The 17,217-nt window shown below is 47.2% G+C and overlaps 1 protein-coding gene across 1 annotated transcript in view; it reads left to right on the top strand.

Moving 5' to 3' along the window:
• WNT3 (Wnt family member 3) overlaps positions 1–15,865 on the top strand; it is a 46,572-nt gene extending 30,707 nt beyond the window's left edge. Inside the window, exons 2-5 of the mRNA XM_080976974.1 lie at positions 1,849–2,090; positions 6,568–6,833; positions 9,631–10,114; positions 14,973–15,865. Of these exons, the coding sequence (XP_080833100.1) occupies positions 1,849–2,090; positions 6,568–6,833; positions 9,631–10,110 (988 nt within the window). The 3' untranslated portion in view covers positions 10,111–10,114; positions 14,973–15,865. The remainder of the gene's footprint in view (positions 1–1,848; positions 2,091–6,567; positions 6,834–9,630; positions 10,115–14,972) is intronic.
• Positions 15,866–17,217: the final 1,352 nt, after the last annotated feature.

The following is a 17,217-nucleotide window of genomic DNA, read 5'->3' as shown; positions in this document are numbered from 1 at the left end:
CACATTCTACTCATGTAAAATCTCGCTGTCTCCGCAGGCCAGATTTAGAAGGCGATTGGGCCGGATCTGGCCCCCGGGCCTTAGTTTGCCTACCCATGGTCTGGCTGCTGCATCTGGACCAGGTGTAGATGCAAGTAACCTTCAAAAGGCAGCTTCCATGTAGAATCAGCCTTGTACGTAGAATCTAATCCCAGCATTGGACGTTCCTAGAAAATACAAGCAGGGTGCTAACACCACACGCTCCATCATCTCCACGCAATGCCTCTCCGGGGGGATAAATTTGCACAGGAACCTGGGTTCTCCCCAAGGTTACAGCTGCCGCTTCCTGGAAAGCAGGCCGGCTTCCACCACAGCAAAGGAAAACGGTTCTGCTGCCAAGTTAGCAAAAAAGATTCTGAGCGACAAGACTTGAGCACCCTGAAAGAAAACAAAGGCTTTGATCTTTGCACCGCAGCTTAATGCAGCGCTGGTAAGAAGATAATGAGGTGATATAATTGCCTGTGTGCTTTCGTGGCACGCAGCACTTCCCCAGTCTTAATGAGGGGTTGAGGCAGTGCAGTTCAGCAGAGCATCAGGCTCAGGTTCGAATCCTACCCAGGTCATGAACGTGCAGGGTCATTTCAGGGGCAAACTGCAGGTCCTCCGTCTGAGTTCTCCCCAATCTATAAAATGGAAACGGAAATATCACAATCCATTCATCCCCCTCCACCCCACAAGGTTGTCTTAGCTGTATTAAGGAAACGTCGTTTATCCTGGGACTCAGGAGGTGACGATGCTGTGATCGCTCTCTGTGTACCACAGTTGTAAACATGGGAAAGGACTCAGGAGAGAACTATGCAATTTGATAAAGGGTAGAAGAAAAACAGTAAGTTTTATGTTGGAATCATGACTTCACTGTGCTGGGATGTCTCTCCCTCAACATTTATATTTCTTCCTTTCTTCCCTCCTATCACTTCTGCAAGGACTTTGGACTAATCCCTTAATCCTTGTTCCCAATTGTAGCAAAGTTTAAGTGCTTGTAGATGCTCATATCCATCCCTTGCTACCCTTTCTTTCTTTCTTTCTTTCTTTCTTTCTTTCTTTCTTTCTTTCCCTCTCTCTCCCTCCCTCCCTCCTTCATTGTTAATTTTAGACTGCAATATCTTTAGGGGCAGAGACAGTTCTCAGTTTGATTTAGGAACGTTGATAAACTGCCATGCACAATGAATGATAGTAAGAAAGACCGAATGAACTAGACATATTTACCCCTGAGAAAACAAATGCTAAAGAAAGACAGGATGGGTATGCAGATTGTTTTCAAACATCTGAAAGATTTTCAGAAAAGAAAGTGGAGCCAGGTGGACCTTTGGTTCGGGACATTTCACATAGAAGAATTAGTTCTCTTGGGAGCAGGTTCAATAGGCAGGTGTCAGGATTGTTTTCAATACATGATATCCTGTCCCGGGGCAGCCCTTTGACTAGCTATGACTTTAAATATCCCAAAGCAACCCTGGTCTCCCAGAACCAGAAGAGGCATGAAAAGGGCAGAGCAGAGGTTGACTTCAGGCATTGACTCAGATTGCTTGGGGGTAAACCCTGGAGAGGGGGCGGCTTAGGCAGCCGTGGGGAGGTCTCAGCAACCTCTTCATAGGGACTAGACCTGCTGGAGAAGAGTTTCTGTGCTCCTTAGGCCTGACAGATCCTCCTGTGCAGATCCTGATTTTGCGAATGAAGAGTTAACTCTCATTTGCAGGGTGTGATTGACTGCTGGCTCCTGACAGTCTGCCATTGGGTGGAAGAGTCAGGGCGGGCATGCAAAGTGCCCGATGCCCTTTCAAGCAGGGGGTTGTATATGTTCTCCCTTTGCAGGTCCCTCGCATTAGGCCAGCAATATACCTCGTTGGGCTCCCAGCCGATCCTGTGCGGTTCCATTCCTGGCTTAGTGCCCAAGCAGCTCCGGTTCTGCCGCAACTACATCGAGATCATGCCCAGCGTGGCTGAGGGCGTGAAGCTAGGAATCCAGGAATGCCAACACCAGTTCCGGGGGCGCCGTTGGAACTGCACCACCATCGACGACAGCTTGGCCATTTTCGGGCCTGTTCTCGATAAAGGTACAGCACAAGCCGGGTTAGAGGAGGGGCACCCATAGCTTGCCAGTAGTGGAGCATATTTTATTCATTATTACGCATCGCTTCCCCCACTTTTTTTCTCATCCAAGGAGCTCAACGTTCTCCCAATCCTCATTTATTCCTCGCAACAACCCTGTGAGTTGGCTTAGGCTGAGAGGCATCAACCCATTGAGCCGAAAGGAGAAGGCAGCTTCACGATTATCGTATAGAACATGCCAATAACTGGCACCCAGTTTGTGCAAAGCGTGACTCTAAAGATTTTAATTTTTAAAAATTACAGCTGATTTTTTTTTTAATTTTTAAATGGCAACAGTTTACGGGCATTAATGCGGAGCGTTGACTTGCAAAACAATGTGTATGTCACAGTCCTTATTTTTTAAAAAAATGTCTGATTTCAACACCAAATTATATGTTGCTGGAAATATATATATATATACAGCTTTGTTGCAAACAACAGAGGGAGGCTGCATAGGTTGTCCCAGTACAATCATACAGGGAGGGAGGGAAGGAAAAAATGCATTTACTGTAAGCTGCTCAATAAGACAGATCTAAGATTTCACGTACAGCTATACTTCACATCCTCTCTGTCTAAGGGGAAGTAAAGGTAAAGGTAAAGGGACCCCTGACCATTAGGTCCAGTCATGGCCGACTCTGGGGTTGCGGTGCTCATCTCGCTTTATTGGCCGAGGGAGCCGGCGTACAGCTTCCGGATCATGTGGCCAGCAGGACTAAGCCGCTTCTGGCGAACTAGAGCAGCGCATAGAAACGCCGTTTACCTTCCCGCTGGGGTGGTACCTATTGATCTACTTGCACTTTGACGTGCTTTCAAACTGCTAGGTGGGCAGGAGCAGGGACCGAGCAACGGGAGCTCACCCCGTCACAGGGATTCGAAATGCCGACCTTCTGATCGGCAAGTCCTAGGCTCTGTGGTTTAACCCACAGCGTCACCCACGTCCCACCTAAGGGCAAGTACAGATTAACGAATTACCAAGCCTGTACACACACACACAGACACCCCCAACAGCCCATAGGAGAATGATATAGGCCTTGTGGAACAAAACACACCATCCAGCAATAAGATCTCCTGTGAAAACCCCAATGAATTGAATGGGAAACTGTGAAAGCAACCTACCAGGCCATTGCAAAGTTCTCAGCCATCTCATTGGACAGGTGGCCTTCCCAGTGGATCATGCTGAGGGCCCACTGGGATTTGCACGTACCATTAAATTTGTACATTTTATTTTCCGAGGGAGGGAGACAGGTGACAACTCGCAGTAGTAAAAAACACACCATTTTTAATGGATATTTCATTCTCCAGGGGAGGTGTTTATTTAATTCCCGTTTTCTCTTATTGCCCCCAACCATCTCATTAAATTTCAGAGCAGCAGTTTATCGAGAGGCAACTTGGAATAATGGGCAAAGTGAAGAGAATTTCACTCCACGTCTGAATAATCAAAAATCTGGGGAAGTGGTAAAATCCCCTCTGCCTAAACGTGATTAATGTATCAGTCAGTCGTGATTTATTAGCCAGCCAGCCATAACAACATGATTGATGTAACCCCACGATCGATCAATTTGGAAAGAAGGAACCAGGGAGGATATGAATTGCATATGCGGGCACGCCCAAGCTAACGAGCAGCTTAATTTTAATAAATAAAACCAAGGTGGAGCAGTATCTGAAATCTGAGCTGAACTTAGCGCCACGCCTTAAACGGGCCATATTAACTGTACCATGTTTTCATGTTAAAGGAAGACCAAGAAAGTGGAAGAACAATCCCGTTTTCTGGTCTCGGCTTTTAGGCTGCGGAGGGTGGGAAACATGATCAAACGCTCCTCCAGGCAGACATTTTCCTTGACATAGAAAACTAGCTTCTCAGCCGAAAGGCTAAGGGACAATAAATCTCCTGAATATCTCACTGCCAAAAGCCATGGTTCCCAACATGGAGCACACGCCCCATAGGGGTCCCAGTTTGATGGGGGGGGCAATTTGAGAATGAGTTAGACCAAGTTGATGACCTTTTATGCTTCCTCCATGTGAATAGGAGTTCACTTTTTGAATAAGAAGAATTATATGTCACAGCGGAGGGGCATCAGGATTTTAGAGATGCTTAGGGACGTGGGTGGTGTTGTGGTCTAAGCCACTGAGCCTCTTGGACTTGCCAGTCAGAAGGTCGGCGGTTCGAATCCCCGCGACAGGGTGAGCTCCCGTTGCTCGGTCCCTGCTCCTGCCAACCTAGCAGTTCGAAAGCACGTCAAAGTGCAAGTAGATAAATAGGTACCACTCCGTCGGGAAGGTAAACGGCGTTTCTGTACGCTGCTCTGGTTTCGCCAGACGCGGCTTAGTCATGCTGGCCACATGACCCGGAAAACTGTCTGCAGACAAACATCAGCTCCCTTGGCCCATAAAGCGAGATGAGCACCGCAACCCCAGAGTCGTTTGTGACTGGACTTAACTGTCAGGGGTCCTTTACATTTTTTAGGTGTAGCATGGCCAAAAAAAGGTCGGGAACCACTGGCCTAAAGTGAAGTGTGTTGTGTGTGTTTTTTACATGGAGGAGTCTGACAGCTATCACCCGCAGCCTGAAGTAGCACAGCTCAGACACAGGTTTTTAACCTCCTCAAGGCCTAAAAAATAAATAAAGGTTTCTGAAAGGCTGAGGTGGGAAAATGGTTAAAGGTGGGTCTCATGGTGCAGAACAAGGTTAAAGGTGGGTCCCCTCAGGACTGAAAAGGCTACCTCCTCAGGGAGCCGTAGCAAATGACTCTCTGTGTAAGAGAAGCTGACTGCATTTCCCTGGAACAAATGTGGCGAACAAAACCCGCATCTCCAGGGCCTCGGCTGAGGAAATCAGAGGCTGCGAAATGGCCCTACAGCATTGTGATAACCCAGCAGTGTTCCTCAGCTGTGACACAGATGACAAATTTGCATTTAAAGAGGGGGACTGGATATAAACGCTGGAGATTTAAAGGCAGCGGCGGGTGGTGGGGAGGGAGAGAAAATGAGCTTATATCCAGGAGAAAAGAGCTAAGCTCCCATCCCCACTGTGCACCGGGGCAGGGGGATATCGTTCCAGACCTTGAACTGTTTCACAACCCTGCGCCATTCACACGCCCTTTCGCCACCCGGAGCCCGGGAGGGGAGGACCGGCGGCACCAGAGGTCTCAATAGAGATTTCCTAGCCTGACTGGTGGGCTCGCGGGGGGATGGCAGGGCAGGGCGGTCGCGGGCCCCGTTGCCAAGGGGTGGCCGCGGGGAATGCCAGCCCCGTGGGTACTGCCGGGCCTGGCAGAAACATTCCACATTATGTGGGTAATACAGTGTGACACTCCGCAAACAATGGCAAATTGAGTGTCCCAGCAGGTAACGGGGTCTGGATAGGAGACCGTTACAGTGGAGCTCTGTCAAGAGCCCCTAATCCACCCAGGCTCTGCCCCCCAACCCGGCCCCCTCAGCGCTTCTGGGAACTTTCAATTTTGCCACTGGGAAATCTCTCTCAGGCAACCCCCCATGCCTCATGGGGTGGGGTGGAGAGTTGGGCTTTCTTCCAGACGGCCTTTTCCCAAATCTTCGGAAGCCTTCGTCGGTTTTGAGGTAGCAACTTTTCCCTCAGAGTTTTTATCTTCGCACGCCGTATCTTACTTTATTTTTCGAAGGCAACCTTCCTGAGGGGAGCTACTATGGCTCGAGTCGGTTCCAAAACGTCCAAGGCCAGGGGCACTCTTGTTTTCCAGATTTAAAATCGAAGGTGCACTCTTTTTACAGCTGAAAAGCGTTTGTTTTTGGAGTTTTTAATTATACAGTACAGTCATCGCAAAGAAAAGAACAAAGCATCAAGCCTATGGCATCATTTTACATGGTCTTAAAATGTTGGCAGTCCATATAGGTTTCACCAAAGATGTTCTTTATAATAAACCCATTTGCAATTCTTCTAAGCCCAGTTAGTCGTTCTAAACTAGCTATAACCCAAATTTTGTTGAACCCAGTCTCAAGACCCAATCTCCACCTGCGATTTCCAGTGATACGCTGTTACTAGCTATGCAGCTACCAACAGAAAAGGAATTAAATCTTTATGCTGGAGTTTGTGAATGGACAATGACACGTTTTCCAAAGAGCCTAACCCCTACATTTCTGCCCCAGTCCCTGTTCTGAGCATAGCTCGGCGATGGATTATTCCTCACTGTTGGACGCAAACTCCCAAAGCAGCTCTCTGTGGCATTTCATACAAAACAAAAGATAGCACACAATCTCATTTTTTAAAAAGAAATACTAAAAGGGCAGATAGCAGGAGGCAGAACTTGGAAGAAATCTAATTCTGCTAAAAGAGAACAAAGACAGGACTTTTTGATTGTGGGCCTGAACTTTCAAATCCAAAAGCCACAAGCTGCTTCATATGGGAAGGCAAATGATAAGATCACAGCTTGCAAAATAACTGGGTCTTTTTCTCCCTCTTGTTCGCAGCCACGCGAGAATCTGCCTTTGTCCACGCCATCGCCTCAGCCGGCGTGGCCTTCGCCGTCACTCGCTCCTGTGCTGAAGGCACGTCCACCATCTGCGGTTGCGACTCGCATCACAAGGGGCCACCGGGCGAAGGTTGGAAATGGGGAGGCTGCAGCGAGGACGCCGACTTTGGCGTGCTGGTTTCGCGGGAGTTTGCCGACGCCCGGGAAAATCGCCCGGATGCCCGCTCCGCCATGAACAGGCACAATAATGAAGCTGGGAGAACAGTGAGTGTGCCCCTTCACCTCTTTGTCCTTTTCTCAGGACAGCATGGGGGAAAGATGCCCTGCCCCGTTTTGCCTAGCTTACTCGCTGGAAAGGCCTCCGGTGTAAGAACAGAGAAATCCAAAATGTGACTAAACCCAGGCCTAAGGAGGCCATCTTGTCTAACCATTGAAGTTTAGGTCTTCTTAGTTCCTGAGCCTTCAGGTCAGTTTTGCCATTTTGGCATAATTCAACAGCTTAGTTTGCCATTCCTCTCTGGTAGGGACTTTGTCTTCTTTCCATCTCTGGGCTAGTAACATCCGTGCAGCTGTCATCGCATACATAAAAAGTATTTTCTGCTCCTTTGGAATATTGGTACCTACCATTCCTAATAAAAAAGCCTCTGGGTTTCTCCACAAACGTTATTTTAAACATTTTTTTCCAATTCATTATATATCATTTCCCATAATGCTTTTACAGTTGTACCTCGGGTTAAGTACTTAATTCGTTCCGGAGGTCCGTTCTTAACCTGAGGTACCACTTTAGCTAATGGGGCCTCCCGCTGCCGCTGCGCGATTTCTGTTCTCATTCTGAAGCAAAGTTCTTAACCTGAGGTACTATTTCTGGGTTAGCGGAGTCTGTAACCTGAAGTGTATGTTAACCTGAAGCTTTTTTTACCCAAGGTACCACTGTATTACCTTACACCTCCACCACATATGGTAAAAGTGGGAGAGGAGTTACTACAATCTTCTCCTCAGAAAGCTGCACATCTGCTCATTCGTGCTAAACCATGGTTCAACATAGCATAACCTATGAACTGATCTTCTAGTCACCCAATAAAAATTCAGAAATATTACCCAGAACTGAGTTAAGTAAATATGACATCCAAGAGTATGGGAGAATTATACAGAAGAGATAGAGGCCTTGGTCAACAGAGAAGAGATAAAGAAAGCCGCTGAAAGCTGTCTGCATTTACTAGCAAGTAAATGTGTATTGGATTGTGCTGAAATCATGCCAAAATGCAGATATGATTTAGCAAGACAGGAATCATATAGAGTGTAACATGGTAGCTAAATGGCTGGGCTGCAAATAACTTGACCTCTGCCATTTGTTTCCCTTAGACAAACTATTCTCATCCTCAGTGCCCATCAGCAATATGGGGGATAATAAAATAAATTTGCCTTTGCAGGGCTGAACAATCTAAAACGCTATTCAAACAGCTTACTATTCTATCATAATTACTACCCAGTTTCCTTATTAAATCAAGGCCTTAAGGTTTGAATGACAATTCATGGAGCAAAGTAGTGGTTGGTAGCATTTTTCCTTAATGAAGAAGTCTAATGAGAGAAATTTGCATAGAAGCATTTGAGCGCAGAGTTCACTTTCAAGAAAAAAAATGATACCGCTAAAAAGGAACTATGCAAAGATGTCTCTTCGTCCGTTTTATTTTTCTCAGTAGCTTTAGAATCGCTAACCCTGGCCAAATGACAAAATATTAACATTGAAGAAGGTGAGGCTGAAACAACTGTACAATTCACCTGTATGCTGATCATGTGATTATATCGTTGGGAAATCCAAAACAACAACCACCACCAAACACAAAACTCAAAATTTCCACTGCTACATCTAGTTAGTGAAATCTTTGGTTATAAAATCAGAATTTAAAACAAAAAGGAAAGAGAGAGAAAGAAAAGAAAATGGAAAAGGATAAAAGACTTCCCATTCTCTGTCTGTCAGCTCAATATAGTATTCACTCAATAACATCCAGCTATTTTATTTTCTATAAGCCAATATTTTTCCAGTCTTCAGATCCATATATTACAAGTCCATTTTCTCTTTCCTGCAAAAAGTACATAAGAAGTTTCCAATCCTTAATCAATGCCAACGATTTTCTCTCTCTAATTAAACACGTCAACTTTGCCATCTCAGTCCAATCATTTTATCAACCATCCCTCCATAGCAGGACTGTATCCTTCCATCCTTGTGCATGTAACAATCTTGCCCCTGTAATCATATATATACAGTGGAAACTCAGTTCTCGAACGTAATCTGTTCCAGAAGACCGTTCGAAAACCGAGGCACAAAGGGCTGCCTGCAAATTCAATTGAGAAAATTGAAAAACACGGAGCGGAAGGCATTCGACTTCCGAGTCGCATTTGGAAACGGAATCATTTACTTCTGGGTTTTCGGCGTTTGGGTTCCAAAACGTTCGTCAAAGGAGACGTTCAAGAACCAAGGTACCACCGTTCATTCCAGGGTGCCATTTGCACTCCGAAAAGTCCGCAACTAGAGCGGCGCTTCTGCACAAGCCCGGAGCGCGATACAGCACTTCTGCGCATGTGCGAAGTGCACAGAACGCTTCTGTGCATGCACAGGCAGCGAAATCCAGAAGTACAGTGGTACCTCGGGTTACATATGCTTCAGGTTACATACGCTTCAGGTTACAGACTCCGCTAACCCAGAAATAGTACCTCGGGTTAAGAACTTTGCTTCAGGATGAGAACAGAAATTGCGCGGTGGCTGCAGCAGGAGGCCCCATTAGCTAAAGTGGTACCTCAGGTTAAGAACAGTTTCAGGTTAAGAACAGACCTCCGGAACGAATAAAGTACATAACCAGAGGTACCACTGTATACACTTCCAAGTTTGCCGCATTTGCAAGCCGAAAAGAAGCAACATGAACCTAACGCAACACGAGGTATGCCTGTATTAGAATAATCTTGCCTGGTCCATGGCCTTAGCCCCAATAGACACTAGATGGAAGATGCCCTGTGGGTGCTTCTCTGGACTTGACTGGCATGTTTTCGTTTCGCTTTGGTTTAGACGATCTTGGACCACATGCACCTGAAATGTAAGTGCCACGGGCTGTCGGGCAGCTGCGAGGTCAAAACATGCTGGTGGGCCCAGCCGGATTTCCGCGCCATTGGCGACTACTTGAAGGACAAATACGACAGCGCTTCGGAGATGGTGGTGGAGAAACACCGGGAATCTCGCGGGTGGGTGGAGACGCTGCGTGCGAAATACGCCCTCTTCAAGCCGCCGACGGAGCGCGACTTGGTCTACTACGAGAACTCGCCCAACTTCTGTGAGCCCAACCCCGAGACCGGCTCGTTTGGCACCCGAGACAGGATGTGCAACGTGACCTCGCACGGGATCGACGGGTGCGACTTGCTCTGCTGCGGCCGCGGCCACAACACCCGGACGGAGAAGAGGAAGGAGAAGTGTCACTGCATCTTCCACTGGTGCTGCTATGTCAGCTGCCAGGAATGCATCCGAGTTTATGATGTCCACACGTGCAAATAAAAAGGTAGGCAGTGGGAGGATGGATGGCGGCTAACTGATCGAGGTTGAATCCTGGCAAGACAGAAGTACTGTTTTGGGGGGACAGGGGGCGGGCGGGTGTGGGGGATTCCCTGGTCCTGATTGGGGTAACTGTGCCCCTGAAGGACCAGGTGCGCAGCCTGGGAGTCATTTTGCACTCACAGCTGTCCATGGAGGCGCAGGTCAATTCTGTGTCCAGGGCAGCTGTTTACCAGCTCCATCTGGTACGCAGCCTGAGATCCTACCTGCCCGCAGACTGTCTTGCCAGAGTGGTGCATGCTCTGGTTATCTCCAGCTTGGACTACTGCCATACGCTCTGCGTGGGGCTACCTTTGACCCGGAAACTACAATTAATCCAGAATGTGGCAGCTAGACTGATGACTGGGAGTAGCTGCCCAGGCCATATAACACCACTCCTGAAAGATCTACATTGGCTCCCAGTACGTTTCTGAGCACAATTCAAAGTGTTGGTGCTGACCTTTAAAGCCCTAAATGGCCTCGGCCCAGTATACCTGAAAGAGCGTCTCCACCCCCATTGTTCAGCTCAGACACTGAGGTCCGGCTCCAAGGGCCTTCTGGCAGTTCCCTCACTGTGAGGAGTGAGGTTACAGGGAACCAGGCAGAGGGCCTTCTTGGTGGTGGTGGTGCCTGCCCTGTGGGAACGCCCTCCCATCAGATGTCAAGGAAATAAACAACTACCTGACTTTTAGAAGACATCTGAAGGCAGCCCTGTCTAGGGAAGTTTTTAATGTGTGATGTTTTACTGTGTTTTTAATATTCTGTTGGAAGCCACTCAGTGTATTATTATTATTATTATTATTATTATTATTATTATTATTATTATTGGTATGGGTTGTGATGAATGCATGCTGACTGCAGCATTTGGGATTGATAATATTTGCACCCCATCCGTCTAACCAGGTTGCCTTAGCCACTCCAGGCGGCTTCCTACATAGATAAAAGCACCATAAAAAATATTACACGTTAAAAAAAAGCTTCCCTACACAGGGCTGCCTTCAGATGTCTTCTAAAGGTTGTATCGTTACTCATCTCCTTGACATCTGATGGAAGGGCGTTCCACAGGACAGGTGCCATTACTGAGAAGGCCCTGTGCCTGGTTCCCTGTAGCTTCATGTCTTGCAGCAAGGTAACCGCCAGAAGGCCCTCAGTGCTGGATCTCAGTGTCCAGGCTGAAGGAAGAGGCTCCTTCAGATACACAGGGCCCCTACCTGTCCCAAGCCTTCTCCAGCTGAGGAATCACACATCCCCTCCCAGAGCTAGTGAGCCCCACCCGGCCAGCTAGGGAGCTGGGCTGTGGGCCCTTGCTTGCCTCGGCCTCCTAAAGCACCCTGCCCGCTGCCCCCTACACTTCAGGGCCCGCCATGTTGGTGGAGACAGGGGCCCCTCTGTCTCTGGGTCCTGCTGCTCTGGTTCCTTTGCACTGACCCCCACCCCCTCGCCATCCTCTGTCACCCTGTGAGTACTTCCTGCACCAACCTCTCCTTCCCCATCCCCAGTGGTGTATCCCAGTTCCAGAGACACGTCTTCAGGATCTTCTCTTCCTTCTCCCCATTGTCCTGCCAGTTCACATAATATAATAATAATAATAATAATAATAATAATAATAATAATAATAATTTATTTATACCCCACCCATCTGGCTGGGTTTCCCCAGCCACTCTGGGCGGCTTCCAACCGAATATTAAAAACAATACAGCGTCAGACATTAAAAACTTCCCTAAACAGGGCCGCCTTCAGTTGTCTTTTAAAAGTAAAATAGTTGTTTACTGCCTTGACATCTGGTGGGAGGGCGTTCCACAGGGCAGGCGCCACTACCGAGAAGGCCCTCTGCCTGGTTCCCTGTAACCTCACTTCTCGCAGCGAGGGAACTGCCAGAAGGCCCTCGGAGCTGGACCTCAGTGTCCGGGCTTGATGATGGGGGTGGAGACGCTCCTTCAGGTATACAGGACGGAGGCTGTTTAGGGATAGGGATAGGTAGCCGTGTTGGTCTGCCATAGTCAAAATAAAAAAATCCTTCCAGTAGCACCTTTAAGACCAACTAAGTTAGTTCTTGGTATGAGCTTTCATGTGCAAGCACACTTCTTCAGATACACTGAAACAGAAGTTGCCAGATCCTTCTATATAGTGAGAAGGTGGGGAGGGGTATTACTCAGAAGGGTGGTGGGAATGGGAGATTGGCAGATAGCTGAGATGAGCCTGCTGACGACTCTTAACGACTGTAATAGGTCTTACAGGAAAAGGCAAGGGGTGAGAAGGTGAGAAATGGCTTAGTCATGTATAATGGGATAAGAATCCAATGTCTTTGTTCAAACCAGGTCTCTCCATGTTTTCCTTTGTAGTAAAACAGCTACTTTGAGATCTTGTATAGAATGTCCTGGGAGATTGAAGTGTTCTCCTACTGGTTTCTCTGTTTTGTGATTCTTGATGTCAGATTTATGTCCATTTATTCTTTGGCGTAAGGTTTGGCCTGTTTGTCCAATATAGAGAGCTGAAGGACACTGTTGGCATTTGATGCCATACACAATGTTAGATGATGAGCAATTGAATAGTCCCGAGATGGTATGTGTGATGTTGTTGGGGCCAGTAATGGTGTTGTCCGGGGGTATGTGGCAGCAAAGTTGGCATCTGGGTTTATTGCAGGCTCTGGTGCCAGTGTCCGTGTTAAGTCTGGTTGTAGTATTATTGTGGGTTAGGAGTTGTTTAAGATTGGGTGGCTGTCTGTAGACAATGAAAGGTCTTCCTCCCAGAGCTTGAGAAAGAGAACTGTCATTGTCCAGGAGAGGTTGTAGATCTCTGATGATGCGTTGTACTGTTTTAACTTGGGAGCTGTATGTGATGACTAGAGGTGTTCTGCTATTTTCTTTTTTGGGTCTGTCTTGCAGCAAGTTCTCTCTGGGTATAAGTCTGGCTCTGTTGATCTGTTGTCTAACTTCATCTGCTGGGTATTTTAGTTCTGAAAAGGTTTGCTGTAGATCTCTTAGGTGAGAGTCTCTGTCTGTAGAATTGGAACAGATGCGGCTGTAACGTAGTGCCTGGCTATATACAATAGACTGTTTGGTATGTTTGGGATGGTAGCTAGAGGCATGTAGATATGTTTGTCGGTCAGTTGGTTTACGGTATAAGGTGGTGTCTATGCGCCCATCCTGTATTTTTATAGTAGTGTCCAAAAAATGTATTTCTTGCATAGATTGATTCATTGTAAGGTTGATTGTGGGGTGAAAATCATTAAATTTCTGGTGAAAGGTGTCCAGGGTCTGTTGACCATGTGTCCAGATGATAAAAATATCGTCAATGTATCGCAGGTACAAGAGAGGTTTGAGTGGGTAGGAGTTTAGGAAACGTTGTTCTAAATCTGCCATGAAGATGTTGGCATACTGTGGGGCCATGCGGGTGCCCATTGCTGTGCCGCTGATCTGAAGGAACAGGTCATCACCGAATTTGAAGTTGTTGTTTCAGAAATAGACTGGAAAGAGAAGCTGCTGAATTGCAACTCATTACCAAACTTAAAACCATGGAGAGACCTGGTTTGAACAAAGACATTGGATTCTTATCCCATTATACATGACTAAGCCATTTCTCACCTTCTCACCCCTTGCCTTTTCCTGTAAGACCTATTACAGTCGTTAAGAGTCGTCAGCAGGCTCATCTCAGCTATCTGCCAATCTCCCATTCCCACCACCCTTCTGAGTAATACCCCTCCCCACCTTCTCACTATATAGAAGGATCTGGCAACTTCTGTTTCAGTGTATCTGAAGAAGTGTGCTTGCACACGAAAGCTCATACCAAGAACTAACTTAGTTGGTCTTAAAGGTGCTACTGGAAGGATTTTTTTATTAGGGATAGGGATGTTAAGGACTGTTTAGGTCTTGGGTTACCCCGATTTGAGAGTAAAATAGCTTAGGAGATCTCAACACCAATATGAACACCTTTCACGATGAGAGTAAAGATTACGTACAAGATGTGGAGCACGTGATATGGATGCAGGCTGCTCCATATTATGGCACAGATAGCAGAACAATATCCCTCTTGCTTAGTCTGCCTCCTGTCTCCTTTAAGGAGATTCTAGGACATGGTTTGTGAACCTGTGGCTTTGTAGAGGTTGCTGAACGCCGACTTCTATCTTCCCTGAGCGTTGGCCATGGTGCTGGGAATCCAACATCATGTTCCCTGTAGAACATGGCACACCTGGCAATAATTCTGCGTGAAACAGTGTGAAACCGTCCCCTGTTCAGACACTCCTCTATCACTAGCTGTCAGGGCTCTCACAAGGAATCCTAGGAACTGCAGGTTTTTTGGTTTTCTTTTTAAAGATGTGGACCTCACAGAACTAAAGTTCCCAGCACCCTAAACAACTGCAGTTCCCAGGATTCTCTATGACTGTTAAACACTGTTATGCTTTTAAATGTATGGCATAGATGTGACCAAGACAGTATGGAAGTCCTGATGGCTTCCCTTGTATTTTTTAAAACGATTAAAAGCAAGCATGAGGGTGACGGGACGGGCCGTTCCCCGACTGAAACCTTTCCCTGAGGTTGTTTGCTCCCATGGAGCACAGACGCCTTTTGGAAGCCATTTTGATCAAGGAAGCAGTGACACTCTTCCCAAGCTGCACAATGTTCCCAATTTGACTCCCTTCCCCACCCTATGGCAGATTTTCATTTAAAAATAAAAATCAAGGCAGGAGAGCCAGCGATGGACAAGGTGACTGCTGTTAAGACAGGGGAAAGAAACCCTAATAATAATAATAATAATAATAATAATAATAATAATAATATTGGCAGTGATCGTGCTGTTGTTTTTTCTTGCTTTGTCTTCCTGGAAAGAGGCCCTTGATAGAGCGGAATGGTAAATGTGAAGAGACTGCCAGGAAACACCAGCGTTGCAGCCCCTGACGCCTGAACACTGAGAAGAAAAAACAGGAGCCTTTCTCTCCCTCCTTCCTAGCCAAGGCAGGCAATGGCGGAAGAACCACCCCGTTGGAAATCAACATAACAAGACTTCCTTGGACCTTCGGCCAATCCTGCCAGCATCTCCCTTCTTTCTTGTTAAAACAGGTTCCTGAGTTCAAGCCGAAACAGTTTTGGGTTACGGGAGGGGCCTGGTTTTTGTTGTTGTTGCACATATCAGAATATAATATATTTTTTAAAACCCTAAGGACTGAGCAAGGCTGTAGCGACACTGACGAGAGGGGCCTGGTTACAGCTGCTCACTGCAGATACTGAGGTGCAGAAAAAGAATGTCGGTGCTCAAGAAAACAAAAGGCAACCCTGTGATGGCCGCCTCAGGCCTCGGAGTCATCAAGCGACGACTGCAGTTGTTTTGTGAATCGCTTCATGCGTTAAAACCGCGAGCTTCCCTCCTCACTCACACACCTGTATGCCCGGCCTGAGTTTTGAGTCATCCACTGTGGAAGCAGCAATGATTTTGGTGTTGAAGGGGGCGGGTGGGGGGAGAGAATAAAGAGCGTCTCATCGTTCTCCTTTCAATGGAGTTTCCCCCAACCCCCCTATTTAATGTGTATATACAGTTGTGTTGCTATAACCCAGGCACATTCCAAAAGAACTGGCGGGGGGGGGGGGCGTCCTTAGAAGTAGCTGCAGCGCCAGCCCCTCCTTCAAAATGTAAACCTTTGTTAAAACCGTAACAGCATTTCCCAGCAGGTTGAGTTAACAGGAGGGCAACCGATGGGATCTGCAACAACAAAACGTTGAGATGGATCCTTGTTTCCAAACTGATAAAAGCACTTGGCTGTTTGAATCTGCTATTAGAGGAAACAAGCGGAACTTGCAACGAAACATTACATTTCTTCGCCCATTAAGTGCTTCTTCCTGTTCATGGCTCCAGACAATGGAATGGGAGCCTTGTAGTGCTGTGAAGGCTCAGGGTGGGTGGGTGGTTTCAGGAGCAAGGAAGCAATAAAAAACACACCCCTGCTTACCTTTACAGCATGCTAAAAGGCTGTCAATCCCAAACCTGGGTATTTTATAAGAGGGAGGTCCGCAGTTCTGGAGTTGGGAGAGGTACCCCCCCAACTCTTATCCTTCCCTTCCCATTTTAGGATACTTACTAAAAGCTGTCAGGGGTTTGAGCAAGTCACTTCTTGCTTCTCATCCCATAATACTTTCCCTTTTGATGGGGAAGGGGGGTTAGTCAATTGTCCTTCCACGTCTCAAAAAGCAGACATGATTGGAATACTCCCATCGCCTCCCAGTTTCTTTAGACCATTTTTTCCTCTGCAGGCTCAGCTACCATCAACATGCTCACAGGCTCCCGTCAGGCAGGTTTTAGATTGTTAAGAAACACCGTTATCTTTTTATTTGCAAATGCACATATTTCTGTGGGTCAGGAGAGACCACCATCTTATTTTGGGGCGAGAGAATCAATCACTGGAGTTTGCTGTTAGAGCAAGTGAGGTCTGTAACAGCGCATCGCAATGTGTCCTCTCTCCCAAAAGGAGTCTACAGTTTCAAGCAAGGCATTCCAACTCTCTGAAACATTCATGGTCACTGAAGTTGCGGGGGGGTTTTGTGGATAGGTTGGGTTTTTTGTGGATGGGTTTTTTGTGGATGGGACGTGGGTGGCGCTGTGGTCTAAACCACTGAGCCTCTTGGGCTTGCTGATCAGAAGGTCAGCGGTTCGAATCCCCGCCACGGGGTGAGCTCCCGTTGCTCGGTCCCAGCTCCTGCCAACCTAGCAGTTCAAAAGCACGTCAAAGTGCAAGTAGATAAATAGGTACCCCTCTGGCGGGAAGGTAAACGGTGTTTCCGTGTGCTGCTCTGGTTTCGGTGTTCCGTTGCACCAGAAGTGGCTTAGTCATGCTGGCCACATGACCCGGAAAAACTTTCTGTGGACAAACGCCGGCTCCCTCGGCCTATAGAGCGAGATGAGCGCCACAACCCCAGAGTCGTCAGCGACTGGACTTAACTGTCAGGGGTCCTTTGCCTTTAGGGTTGTTGCCCCTCACACTTCTGCAACCTGGGGTCCCCCAAGCATGCTAATACTTTCTTCTTGCTTCTCTTAAGATCTTATTAATCAGGATCACTTTTATTATGTCTTTTTGTCCTAGAT

Source organism: Podarcis pityusensis, assembly GCF_964106645.2.
Source record: "Podarcis pityusensis genome assembly, chromosome: 13".
Lineage (NCBI taxonomy): Eukaryota > Metazoa > Chordata > Lepidosauria > Squamata > Lacertidae > Podarcis > Podarcis pityusensis.
Note: the sequence above shows the minus strand (reverse complement) of the source record. Positions and strands in the feature narration are given on the sequence as shown.